Raw genomic sequence first — 14,565 nt, forward strand, 5'->3', positions numbered from 1 at the left:
ATTTGCGTAGAGGTGTTTATAGTATTCTCTGATGGTAGTTTGTATTTCTGTGGGATTGGTGGTGATATTCCCTTTATCATTTTTTATTGCGTCTATTTGATTCTCCTCCCTTTTCTTCTTTATTTGTCTTGCTAGCAGTCTATTAATTTTGTTGATCTTTTCAAAAAACCAGCTCCTGGATTCAATGACTTATTGAAGAGTTTTTTGTGTCTCTATCTCCTTCGGTTCTGCTCTGATCTTAGTTATTTCTTGCCTTCGGCTAACTTTTGAATTTGTTTGCTCTTGCTTCTCTAGTTCTTTTAATTGTGATGTTAAGGTGTCGATTTTAGATCCTTCCTGCTTTCTCTTTGGGCATTTAGTGCTATACATTTCCCTTGACACACTCCTTTAAATGTGTCCCAGAGATTCTGGTACATTGTGTCCTTGTTCTCATTGGTTTCAAAGAACATCTTTATTTCTGCCTTCATTTCGTTATTTACCCAGTAGTCATTCAGGAGTAGGTTGTTCAGTTCCCATGCAGTCAATCAGTTTTGAGTGAGTTTCTTAATCCTGAGTTCTAATTTGATTGCACGGTGGTGTGAGAGACAGTTTGTTGTGATTTCTGTTCTTGTACATTTGCTGAGGAGTGCTTTACTTCCAACTACGTGGTCAATTTTGGAGTAAGTGCGATGTGGTGCTGAGAAGAATGTAGTATATTCTGTTCATTTGGGGTGGAGAGTTCTGTAGATGTCTATTAGGTCTGCTTGGTGCAGAGCTGAGTTCCAGTTCTCAATATCCTTGTTAACCTTCTGTCTCGTTGATCTGTCTGATATTGACAGTGGGGTGTTATAGTCTCCCATTATTATTGTGTGGAAGTCTAAGTCTCTTTGTAAGTGTCTAAGGACTTGCTTTATGAATCTGGGTGCTCCTGTATTGGGTGCATATATATTTAGGATAGTTAGCGCTTCTTGTTGAATGCATCCCTTTACCATCATGTAATGGCCTTCTTTGTCTCTTTTGATCTTTGTTGGTTTAAAATCTGTTTTATCAGAGACCAGGATTGAAACCCCCACATTTTTTTCCTTACCGTTTGCTTGGTACATCTTCCTCCATTCCTTTATTTTGACCCTATGTGTGTCAGTATGCAGAGAATTTTTAAAAATGAGGATGGGCACAGTGGCTCATGCTTGTAATCCCAATACTTTTAGAGGCCAAGGTGGGAGCACCATTTGAGGCCAGATTTTGACACCAGCCTGGGCAAGACAGAGAGACACTGTCGCTACAAAAAGTTAAAAAATTAGCCGGAGATGGTGGTGCACACCTGTAGCCTTCACTACTTGGGAACCTGAGCTGGGAGGATCTCTTGAGCCCAGGAGTTTGAGGTTATAGTGAGCTATAATTGTGCCACAGCACTTTAGTTGGGGCAACAGAGCAAGACTCTTGTCTCTTAAAAAAAAAAAAAAGGATATTGACTTTTATTTCAAAATTTTCATATCTATTGAGATGACTAACATGTAGTTTTTCCCCTTCATTCTATTAACAGGATGAATTACATTAGCTGATTTATAGATGTTAAAACAACCTTGTTTCTGTTCACTCATGATATATTATTCTTTTTGTATGTTGCTAGATTCTACATATTAACAGTTGATTTAGGATTTTTGTATTTACATTTATAAGAGACGCTGGCCTGTAATTTTCCAAATAATGTCCTTGTAAATTTTGAAATCATGGATATGCTGGCCCCATAAAAAAAGTTTACAAATGTTTCTTTTTTTCCTCTTGAAGCATCTGTATAAGATTGGTATTATCTCTTTTATAAGTGTTTAGAATAATTTACTGGTAAAGGCATCTAGGCCTGGAGATGTCAGTCTTCTTCTACTGCCTGTTTTTCCTCCTAAGCTCATTTGTTGGTAAGCTTGGAAGTTTCTGATAGAGTGCTAGAAATTACATAGAAAAAATTGGGAGAGGTTCTGTATCATGTTATCCTCCTCCAGAGAAGATCCAGTGTCTCTTTGGCAGGTAGGAGAGGGAAGATCATATCAATTCAAACATAAAGCTTGTCTGCTATCGTAGAGTTCTGTAATAATTTTCTATCAATGCAGTAAGGAATTACCACATACTTAGTAATTTATAACAAAGATTTATTATCTGTAATAAATCTGTTCTACAGGTTAACATTCTCACATAGGTCTCAATGGACTATAATCAAGGTGTTGACAGGGCTTCATTCCTTTTTGGAGGCTCTAGGAGAGAATACTTTTTCCATCTTCTACAGATCACACACATTTCTTGGCTTGTGATCCCCTTTATCCATCTTCAAAGCCAGCAATTTTACATTTTTCTGGCCATTCTCCCAGTCAAATTTACCCCATCTCCTTCTACCTCCCATTTCCATTTTTTAAGACTCTCATGATTATGTTGGGCCCACCAGGATAATTCAGTATTATCTTCCAGTCTTCAGGTCAGGTGATTGGCAACCTTAATTCCCCTTTGCATGTTCTAGAGATTAGCACATAGACATGTGGGAGCGGGACATGATGCTGCTTACCACAGGCTCCATCTACCTCCTATTTGTACCCATTATTAGAATACACCCCTCTAGGTGCCCTAAGAGCCTGGGTGTTTTCCTAGGCCCTGTTCTACTTAGGAAGTACTGCACTGCAATTCTTCTCTCCAGTACCATGTGACTGGGGAAAACTGCTGTTTTTCAAATGTCTTCTGCTTCATTTCTTAGTCTATGGTCTCGCATAGCTTGGTTAGTGAATACCTCAATGACAAAACCAGTGCAAGACGTCAGGCTGATTTCTCTGCATCTCTCTTCTTTCTGTGATCTTGATCCTTTAATTTCTGGCTGTCTTGGCAGCCCACATTCCAATTTCTGTCTCTCTAGCTGTATGAAATGGACTAAAGTCCCACTCATTTATCTGCCTCTTAGAAGCTATCCAATGTGTGTCTTCTCAGTCTCTTGCCCTACATTAATGACAAATGTCCAAAGAGAAAAACAGTGTGTGGAAAGTTGAATGCATTTCTGTAAGTGTTCTCTCTAGGATCTAATTCTCAATTCCTAGATTTCTTGGCAGCTTTCTAAAACCCTCAACTAGATGTTTGTTTATGCTTTATCTAGCTTTTCTCAATGGAGGTGCTGGTTTGGCTACAAGATACTCCATTATAGTCAGAAGTGAAAACTCACGACATTCATTTAATTGTTAAAATACATTCTCATTTTCAATGACATGTATTTTAATAAATACACTTTGCTATGAAAATAAATCTGAAATAATAGGATTATTCTAATGTAGTAAGGTCAAAAAATCACATCTATTTAGTTTGAATTACTAGAATGGTATTAAATTGGAATTTATATACACAACACTGTTTTGTTTTGCTGACTAGAATCACAATACACTTCATGATTTTATTACTTATTAATATGTAGCCAGTTACATACATTGTTAGTCATCCTTAAAGCATTTACTCAGCAGTTACTGTACATAGCACTGAATTTAGTAATGTATAAGACATAGTACTTTCTTTGGGGAAGTAACAATATAGAACAACAAATAAGACAAACAAGTATGAAAATGATATTATAAAGTAGTATGAGAGTGTGTTGAAATAAGAATACAGAAAACAGTGCTATAAAGTAAAATAACGGTTAATATGTACTCTGGAAGCTGAAATCACTAAACTGCATGATAGCACTAAAAGGGACCTTAGACACCATCTAGTCTGACACTTTAATTTTATAGCTGAAGAGACATTTGCTAACAAATTAAATGACTTATCTAAAGCAACAAATCTCATAAGTGGCAGAATGGAACTAGAACTCTGGCATCTGCAGTCTTGGCTCAATGTAATTGTAAAAAAAGGATGTGACCTTAAGAGAAGGGAAAAGTTGCAAGGGAAAGGGATGTGAGGCAGGGAATACAACAGATTCAAAGTATGATCAATTCAGTTGCAGCAAAGCATTTGTGTTGAAAACTGGTAGAATGTAGGATTGAAGGAAAAAGGGCTGATATTATGGAGAAATTAGAATGCTAGGCTGAGTTTAGATAATGGGAATCCCTAGAGGGTTTGGACAGTGACATGATGAAACTGCTTTATAATAAGATTAACTCTGGGGTAGAACTTAGTGTAGAAAATGTAGAAGGAAGGTAAGGCAGTGATTTTAGTAGTCTGGATGTGCAGTAAAGGCAAGGGAAATAGAAAAGAGAGAATCTGAGAGTTCGAAGAAAGAATTGCTAAGATTTTATGACTAAATTTAATGAGATGTGATCATGTTCAGTTTGGAACATGTTATGTTTGAAGGGGTGACACTACATTTAAGTATAGAGGTACTGTAAAAAAGTAGAGAAATATTAAGAGTAGAGCTCAGAGAAAAGATTAGTACTCAGAATGTAAATCTGACCAAATATCATACAAACTATTATCCACTGCCTGCCCTTACTAAGTAACAGTATTAACAGCTTTTTCCTTCAAGTTTTTAGATCAATCAAAGATAAATCCAATTTTCTACTTTAGATTACTAGATCATTCTAGTTTTCACAAAGGGATAATAATATTAGCTAATAGTTTTTGAGCATTTACTATATGGTATGTTCTGTACTAGGTACTTTACATATATTGGCTCATTTAATCCTCACAACTATACTATAATCATTATTCCCATTTACAGATGAGAAAGACACACAGAGGTTTGGACATCTGCACAATGTCATACGGCTGGTCAGTAGCACAGCCAGGATATGAACTCAAGCAGTCTAGCTCTTCTTAACCACTGTACTGCTTTCACATTTAACATATATGACATCTCAGCAAATAACATACTAAAATGGTTTAGGATTAAATTCTCCTTCATCCTACAAAGCAATCTGCAAATGTTTTAATGTACTTACTTGTAATGTATTTGTATCCCATACTTTCAGAGTTTTATCAAATGAGCTTGATGTGAACATGCCAGTGTCATGAGGATACCACTGTACCGTCTCCACACTGTATCTGTGAACATCAGGATGATCTCTACAAAACAGCAATCAAAATTTACAGATAACTGACTTATGTGAGTTTCAAAACTGGTACTATATTAAGAACAAGCAGTAGTCTCAGGTAGGATGATAGGAATGGTCAAACTGAGATCACATGCCTGTGTCCTGGCTGTGTAGAAGGCGAGAATCAATGTCCAGGCATCTCTAATTTTAGGCTCCCATAGTGTGACGTAGAGGCATGCCTCCTACTAAGGGTCATAATATGAGAGATTCTCTGTTTCTGTACTATATATAGCCTGGAGGGATCAACCAACTACAATGGACTTCTTTCATCTTGGAAGAGTGATTTGGTCTTACTGGAAGAGACAGCTGTTTTGGTTTTGGATTTGCTTTCCCAAAGTCTCTTTTCTAAAGCACTACTATTCTTAGAATTACTGAATGCCTCACACACCTCCATGGTATTCCATACAATATTGCTTCTTATCAAGGAATTTACTCTATGACAAAAGAATGCAACTGGTGAAGGCCCATGAGATTCACATCTTATGTAACCCACCAGCCTCAATAACATAACATGTTAAAGATTCAGTTATGACGTCAGCTACAATACACCACCTTGTGAGGGTGGTATGCTGCCCTGAAGGATGTAGTATATGCTCTGAACCAGTGACCAACATAGTGTGTTACCTAACTGAATCCTGATTCAAACAAACTGGCTGTTAAGAGAGATTTATGAGACAAAGAGGGAAATTTGAACACAGACTGGATATTTAATATAGATAATTTTTGTGTACTTAAGATAATGGTACTGTAGTTATGCTCATAAAGTCTTTTTCTTTTACAGACATAAATAATTAAGAATGAAATGATACATTGTTCAAGATTTGCTTCAACATAGTTATGAGGGTGGATGGGTGGGAGGTAGAGACAAAACAAGATTGGTTATGATGGTTGGTGAAGCTGGGTGATTGATATACAGGTCATTATACAACTCTCCAATCTTGTATATGTTTGAAATTTCCCATAGAGCACAAAAGTTAAAAGACGACTTCTGTAACCCTATGCAGATACAATCATGATGCTTTTGGATTCCTTAAGATGAAGGTTTGGACCTTAAACAGTTGTGGTGCTATCTGAAGGAATGAGAACATGAAGAAGGAAAGTCTTAAGTACCAGCTCTGGCATTAAAACAGCTGCAAAATTACAAGAACTATAGTGCTTATTCATATTTCCTTTTTTTCTCTGTAAATATTTATATATTTTAGCGAATTTTCCCTTTCTTTCCTCTCTTAATTATTTTTATAGGTTAACTATATAATTGAGTCCACAAATTGTGTAATACTGATATAGGATAAATTAAACTCATGGAAAAATGAACATGACCCTGAAATGGAGCCAGGTGTGGTAACTAAAATAACTTAGGATCATCACCCTTTGGGGAAGAGGATGATCACCTTTTTGGCTGTATAGTGAAGACTTGCATTAGGTTAGGCTGGAACGTTCTTTTAAAAAATGGTAAGTATGGGAAGAAAGGTGTATATGCATGTTGGACAGCCAAATGGGTGGACTGTAGGGGACATGTGCCTTTTATTCTTGACTGATGAGCATTCAAACTCCTATTTGGGGGGAATCCCCTTTGTTTTACTGAAAATAAGAGCTCCATCTCTTGTTACAGAAAGCAAGCGACTCTAGACATTCTCTTTTCCTGGGAGAGTTAGCCATTATTCAAAGCTGAGGAGTTGAGAGTATATGTTGGTGACATATAGCAAAACCCAAACTAATGTTCCCGTGGTGTGACCCTGACTGTGTTCTCTATCCTGACTTCTCTTGTTTTCTGCTCATTTTCTAAGTCTGATTCTCCCATCTTCCTGACAGTTATGTAAGATAATAAATATTCTTCCAATAAATTTTTGCTTAAGATAAGCAGACTGATTTCCTTTTGCTCCTAAGAATATTGACTTCTACAGAGATTTTTCCAGTGACACTACTTTTAAATAAAACAAATTTTTAATGTAGTGATAACAAATAAAAGCTCACTTATATTTTAAGTTTAAATTTTAAAATACAATATCTTATTATGTTACTATATATGTTCTGTTATTCTCATTTATATTTAATAAGAATTTTGGTAGAGGAATCTTTTCAGTGCTCAAGGACAAACACATTAAGTATACTAACAGTAAGTATCAGAAAATAGTCTAAGTCACATTAACTTAATAATAGTCTTTATTGAAATTATTTTTAAATTAGATTGTGAACTCTTCAGATATACAAAATGCTATTATAACTCATTTTGTAAAGATGCATACTATACATCCATTTTCAAATTCAAAGTCACACTTTTAAATATAGAGTCTGAATCCAAGAATTAAATCATTGTAAAACAGGATTGACAAATAAGGCATTTACCAAAAAATGTCACATACCAAAAAAAAAAGCAAATCACAGTCCCTCATGGAATATTATATAGCACATGGAATAGATGAAAATACTATTTTGCTATGTAACAAAATAAATTCAGTGTTAAAATGTTAGCTAGGATAAAATAAGATAAAAATGAATTTAATTAATTAACATGACTTTTTTTTGTTATTGAGGGTGGGAAGAGAGTATAAATGGCCTAAGTCTCTAAGTTCTAGAGTATTTGAGGCATATCTTGTTTTGTACTAAGTTTTCCTGTAAGTACATTGCTTTTCACTTACACAGTGCTTTTAGTTTTCAACATGCTTTTAAAAAGATAACATTTCATTTAATTCTCATAGAAATGTGTAAGAACCACAGGGCATGTATACTGATTTCTAAAACAAAATAATCTGAAGCTGAGATTAACTGATTTTCCCAAATTTGTATTTCTAATGTGAAGCACCAGAGCCAACAAACAATAGCAAATCTCTTCATAAATATTCCATAGCATATATTCTAATGCATTGGGAAGAGCTGTAACAGATTGCTGATGTTAATGTTTACAAAGTTTGCCCTCTTGAAAGCATTTTCTCAGCGCCCATTCTCCCTGTTAATTCAAAGGTCTGCTCATTATCAGATTGGATATAAGTGACGAGAAAGGATTAAATGACCACAATGGAAAAATTACAATGCCACAAAACATTTTATTAGAGACTTAAAAAGAATTACCACAAGATTGGTAAGCCAGTAGAGAACAGTCAGAGAAGACAAGTATTATACATGTATGTTTTTAAGTTAGGCATCTTTGAGTAAGTAGAGAGACAAGAGAGGGTAAGTGGGTATATGTGTATGTGTATTTGGTGAAGGAATACCAATATGTTTAGTATATCTAAACTTTTTTCTTCCATTAGTATCAGTTGAAAATCTAATTTGTGTTTATAATTAGCTGAAGGACTATAAATGAATCTTATACTAAGTGGTACTAAAAACTCTAATTAGTTACTGAGATGTAAACTGACACCAAAATTGCTTTGGGAAAGACACTTGTTAAAAAAACTATACCTCAATGTCAGTTACTATTTTCAACAAAGTGTCAAGGAACAGCCATGCAAATATGTCATCTGAACCATTCACTTGACTGTAATTTTCATGTTTTACATTCGATGTAAAAAATACTCAACTATTTACAAATTCATAAATTTTTACATTTTTAATACATACCTGCCAATGGAACACACTGCTTTACATGTATAATAAGACTGTCTGCTGGAGTTCTCAAGGTCATAAAGTACAATCACACCATCTGAACCACCTGATAACATGCTGATAATAAAAAAGTTCACATTAGTTTATCATTTTATGTAGTCCATTTATTTATGACTGCAAATTTCCAAAAACTGATTTGCAAACACCCAAATGTATTAAGGATACATTAATTTGTAATAAGTTAATCCTCAATAACACAGACTTAATAAACTAGAATTTCTTAATATTTAATAGAAGAATGAATATAAAAAAATTCATTCTGTGATCATTTCAAGTTTACTTCTGTAATTTCAAAAAGAAAAGGTGACAGAAACAAGATGGCAAAACAGATTTCTTAAGAAAGTAAAATATTACAAAGTTATTTTAAATGTCCTAATTACAGCTATGCTAAATGAAAAAGGAAGTAGGCAAACCAACTATTACTGACACTTGCTATTTGGCCCTGGGCAAGTTATACCACCTGTCCAAGACTCAATATTTGTAAAGGAGAGGGACATTTTTATCTGAATCACAATGTCGATAATAAAAGTTAAGTGCAAAATTCTTTTTACAGTATCTGGCAAAAAATAGGGGCTCAATAAATGTTAGATTCCTTCCTTCTCTTATGAATGCATTCACTCAATTCATTCAACTTTAAGTTCCTACAATGTTAGACACTCTGCTAAAACAACTGTGAACAAGGCAGGCATGATTCCTGTCTTTGCAGAGTTTACAATCCAATAGGGAAAACGGGTAGTAGGCATAATCACACAAATTATTAGTTACGATTGGGATCACTGTGACAATAACTTATCTTTACTCTAGTTTGGAAATTCAGGAACAGTTTCCCTGATTGTAATATTTAAGCTGGTATGTGAAGGAGGATTCAAAGTTAGCCAGACAGATGTGAAAGTAACAATCCAAGCCCATTCTAGGAACCAAAAGAAGGGATGTGTTGCTGGAGCAGTGTGGAAGGGAAAGAGTGGTGAGAGATGAGAAGGAGGAGCCAAACCACTGGAAGCCTTACTTTTGAGAGTAAAAGAGGGCGCTAAAAAATTAGCAATCTCTTTTTTTGGAAACAATTATTGACTGACTCTCAAGCTGGTCTATTATATTGGTAGAATATACAAAATTATTCTATTCAAAAACTTTGCAAAAATATTTCTAAAAAGTAAAAGTAGCAAGCATATATATTAAAGCTATATACACTGATTGAACTTAATAATTTGTAAACATCATTCTTGGTACTTCATATACCATACATATGGTTAATCAGTTTCTTAACCATATTTGTCTCTAAGACTGTTACTGTGTTTTTTTAAATGTGATTTTTCAATATGATCTTATTAGTTTCTTTTTTTTTGCATAAAATTGTCTAAAATCATCTTTAAATCTGGAGTTGTTTTCACCTTTAACTGACTTCCCTAAAAGCTATAATATGTTTAATTTAGGAAATAGAAACAGATGATGAGGTATATATGGTAAGTTCAGAGAAAATTCTACAAAATGGAGGATATTCTTGAAATGTGCAAATATTTCAGATTCTTTTCACTGTTTCCTTTTACCTTAATTCAAAGTACCTTTCTTTAGTACTTCTTTTTTTACAAGATAAAATTCTCCTTGAACAAATTCTCTATTTTATGTCTTTTTTGGATGCTACACCAAATTTAAATATTATAAAATCTTAGACATTGTGAATGTTATTCAATTACAAAATATACATTTATCCCAATTACAAATATACATATATCCCAATTAAAAATAGGGGCACTATCAAAAATTCTTCACAGAGGTCCAAACAATGCAATCTCTCTAGATCATCGCTCCTTACTTTTCACCTCAAAGTAACTCATTATCATGATTTTTATCGTAATCACTGTCTTTCTCTTCTGTACAGTTCATAGTTCATCACCCTAGAGTGTACACATGAATATTAGCTTTGCTTTTAAAAAAAATTTTAATGTCTTTTAACTTTAAGCTATAGGTCTCCTCTACCTTTCTTTCTCCCTCCCTCCTGTACTTTTTCCCTCTCTTGTAATTTATTTGTTGCAAAAACTAGATCACGTGTCCTGCAATGTCCAGCCTGGACTTTGGTGACTGCATTCACGTGCTATAATTTAAAATAATTTCTATTTGCCATTGCTCTTGTGATGTGATATTAGCAGACAAACCAATATCTAGATCCATCAATTTATACATCTATATAAAGTGTTGCTATCTGCTAATATTATTGCTCACCATCAATCCTTACGTTGCTGTCTCTCTCGTCATTCTAGTTGAATGATTTCATTCTCTGGTTGATTCCTAAAGAATGGCTAATGAGAACAACAGTCTCTGAATTCTTGTGTTTTTGACAATTTATCTGTCCTTTTTGTACTTGAAATCAGTTTGGCTAGATATAAAATCCTTGACTCACATTTTATTTCCTTGAGCGTCTTGGGTAAGAAGCTTCATTTCTTTGGCCAGAAAGCCCAAAGTTAAAGTCTAGTGACAATATAATTTTTTCCCCCTTATATAAAGCTCCAGATCTTATTTATCCTAGAAAAGCTTTCTTGAATTATTGTTTTAATATTTATTCTGCTCTTTTGCCTTGGTTTTCTTCTTTGGGAACTTCTATTATGTTATGCTGGATCTTCTTTGCCTATATTCTATATATACACCTCTTGAATTATTTTCCTCTCTTCATTTCTTTTTGGTTTTCAAAATTTTCCTCCTTTCTAGTTTCTATTTCTAAGGCATTACCTCTTCCATTTATTTGTGTTCCTTATGCTTTTAGTCAGTCTTCATTTCTCAAATATTTTTATTTCTAATTTTTTGAGTTTGAGTATCTCATTTCTGAGGTTTTCTAATTCCAACTTAACATTATTCTCTCATTTATTATACGTTTATAAAACAACTTTTACCTAGTTTTGAAGTATTAGGCTAGAGTTCTCATCTGTTTTATAGACACTTCTTTCTGGTGTGACTTCACTCTCCGTAACAGCATTAGTCCACTTCTTATCCTCTTTGTTTTTATAATACTTTTGTAGGAACTTTGACCTTAATCCTATTCTTTTGCTTATTTTTATGTAAAATTAATTTTCTTAACCTTTTAGAATGGAGGCTTAAGAGTAATGTTTAAATTTTATATATTAAAACATCCTCTTCCCTTAAAAATTTTTTGATGGGTAAGATTTCAAAATATGGCAGCTTGCTTTCAGAGATTTCCTGGTTCTGTTCACCTCCCCAATTTTATTGGGGACATCTTTTTCCTTTGTTTCTATTGTCTCTGTACTGCTCAATTTGGATTTTATTTCCAGCAGTTTTTCCTCAGTATGTAGTTCTGTACTGGAGGGGCACTTTGACTGGTTAGCTCTTTGGAGAGATATTAAGAGTCCAGACTGCTATAGCTCCTTCTGGTCTTACCATGGACCATTAAAACATACCTATAGAGTATGCCATCCTCTCCCAGTTTGAGCTGCTATAGTCAAATTTGCTTGCTAAGCTTGCGGTTATTTTGGACTTATCCAGGTATATCAGATGCCTTATTGCTTTTTACTGCCTCCTCTGGCAAAAATGCTGGTAGTGCACAGATCTTGTAGTTGTCAGTGGTTTGTTCCCACTTATTCACAGTTTGGAGTTTGTGGGGATACTTCATGACCTAGTTTGGTTGTAAGTGTTAATCTTGTTTTTTCTACTTATCATTTTTAGTCTCTGTATGTGTTTCAAGGGAGAACTAGAGGAACATTAAAAACTGCATTGACATTGTCATCTTTCTTTTTTTCTTTCTTTTTTTTTTTTTTGAGAAGAAGTCTCACTCTGTAGCCCAGACTGGAATACAGTGGCATGATCTCGGCTCACTGCAACCTCCGCCTCCTGGGTTCAAGTGATTCTCCTGCCTCAGCCTCCAGAGTAGCTGGGATTACAGGTGCGCGCCACTGCACCTGGCTAATTTTTTGTATTTTTAGTAGAGATGGGGTTTCACCACGTTGGCCAGACTGGTCTTGAACTCCTGACCTCAGGTAATCCACCTGTCTCAGCCTCCCAAAGTGCTAGGATTACAGGTGTGAGCCACTGTTCCCGGCCTGTCATCTTTCAAGAACAGCACCCAAACTACAGTTTTTGGCACTACATTCACTGAATATTTTGATTGAAAGATTTTCACCTGATTTTAAACACAATACAATTAGAAGTAGAGCAGTGCTATTTAACTCTCCAAGATAAGGAGCTTGTGCCAGAAACAAACACGTCTTTCTTCATTGAGAAAGTCTTGTTACAAACATATCTTAACTTCTTTAAATGGTGTGTGTAATGATGTAGTAGATTTATGTTTTAGCCCAAGAGCCTTATCTTGTGACCCAGTCACAAATAGTTCATGAACTAGTAGCATGTACCGATTATAGACTTGTTTTTAAGATAAATGCAATACCAGTTTATAAAACAATAAGGTTAATTTAAAAGTAGTTATTTGAAGGCTCAAAAATCCAGTTGAAGGGCAGTAAAGAAAGACTGCTAATAATGACCTACTTAGTTATTTTAAAAAATATTCCACATTAGCTTTATTACAAAAATTTTGTAGTTCAGTTACTCTAATTGTGTACATAGAGAAATATTTGTAAATTTTAACAACTACAACTTTTATTTAGATTGATAAAGTGTTTGGACACAGTTGTGAGTTACATGTATACCTCAACCAATTCCCCAAACACTTCCGCTTCATACTTAATCTTCACAAAACATTGCTTTTCTTGACATACAGATGTATTATCAATATAAAACAAAATTATGTTAAAAGTTGAACTTTTAATCTTAACTGACATGGTATTTGCAATAATGTCAGATGTTTCGACTTTGTTAAAATGGCTTCCAAAAGTTTTTCTCTGATTCCATTAACTTTCTATTTGAAGTATCTGATGGCATTAACTATGAAGTATCTGACATTATTTAACTATGAGATACTTTTTGCTGACAGAGTATGAAGAGATATGGTTTCATGTTTTTATATGGACAAGAAAACTTAAAGATGAATGAAATTAACTTAGAAGAATTTAAAATTATAAAAGAAAATTCAAGCTTCACAGAGTGATATGCAAATGCACCCTCTGCAATTGCACCTGTTAAACTGTAATTTTCAGACAGTTTTTGTAAAATAACACCTAACTTTGAAATAAATGCTTCTCTACCAGATTTGTGTATTCTCTCTGGTTTCCATTCTGATTTTCAGTGACATCTTTACAGCTCTCATGGTGGATGGTAAATATTAACAGGTATTTTGAACAAGTTATATATACATCTTTTTTTAGTTTTCCACAGAATGTACACTTTCCTTTTTATATCTCTTGTCGCTATCAAAAGGGGTTAATGCAAAATATAAGTATTAGCAAACAATGAAATAGTTGTAGACTTCTACCATGCAATAAAGGGGAAAACCACTGTAGCAAGAGTCTTCAGACTTTTCTCTATGTGCTGTACCAAAAGATGCCTCATCTGCATTTCTCAAATATATTTCATGCACATATAATCTATAACTTCCCACATTTCTCACCAACTCTGCCAACTGGTAGTCCACTGGCTTCTCATACTTCACAGGCCACACAACTGATTACTACACCAAGTGGCTGGCTAGAGTAACAGTATTGAATACTTTCCTGACCAGCACCCAAACCCAAAAGTTAGCTATCTCTTGCTGCTCATGTCTGCATGTTTCATAAGTGAGTGCCCCCCAGCTGTCCTTGAATAGAAGGTGTTATACTGAGCCTGGAAAAGGTCAGGAAAAAGAAAAGAATGATTACTCATCATCTTTTAGATTTAACCACATCCTAAAGTAAGATGTTTCTCAAATACTACTAGATGAGACCATGGTGGAAGCTGGAAGTAAAAAGTGGAGGTTTATCAAATCTGTTCTGACTTGACTTAATGTAAATAATAACATTTCGGTATAAAATAAAAATTCTGGGGCAAATGCTAAATA

The 14,565-nt window shown here is 34.4% G+C and overlaps 1 protein-coding gene across 4 annotated transcripts in view; it reads right to left on the reverse strand.

Moving 5' to 3' along the window:
- Positions 1 to 14,565, reverse strand: part of ERCC8 (excision repair cross-complementation group 8) — a 93,318-nt gene that overhangs the window by 59,919 nt on the left and 18,834 nt on the right. For 3 of the 4 annotated variants that reach the window (XM_011992122.1, XM_011992119.1, XM_011992120.1), the window contains 2 exons: positions 8,592 to 8,693; positions 4,878 to 5,001 (listed from right to left, as the gene is read on the reverse strand). In XM_011992122.1, coding sequence (XP_011847512.1) covers positions 4,878 to 4,899 — 22 coding nt within the window. In that variant the 5' untranslated portion in view covers positions 4,900 to 5,001; positions 8,592 to 8,693. Of the gene's footprint in view, positions 1 to 4,877; positions 5,002 to 8,591; positions 8,694 to 10,853; positions 11,072 to 14,565 lie in introns of all 4 variants that reach the window. The other variant, XM_011992121.1, reaches the window with a different exon arrangement.

This window comes from Mandrillus leucophaeus, unplaced genomic scaffold (genome assembly GCF_000951045.1).
Source record: "Mandrillus leucophaeus isolate KB7577 unplaced genomic scaffold, Mleu.le_1.0 Scaffold403, whole genome shotgun sequence".
Classification (NCBI taxonomy): Eukaryota; Metazoa; Chordata; class Mammalia; order Primates; family Cercopithecidae; genus Mandrillus; species Mandrillus leucophaeus.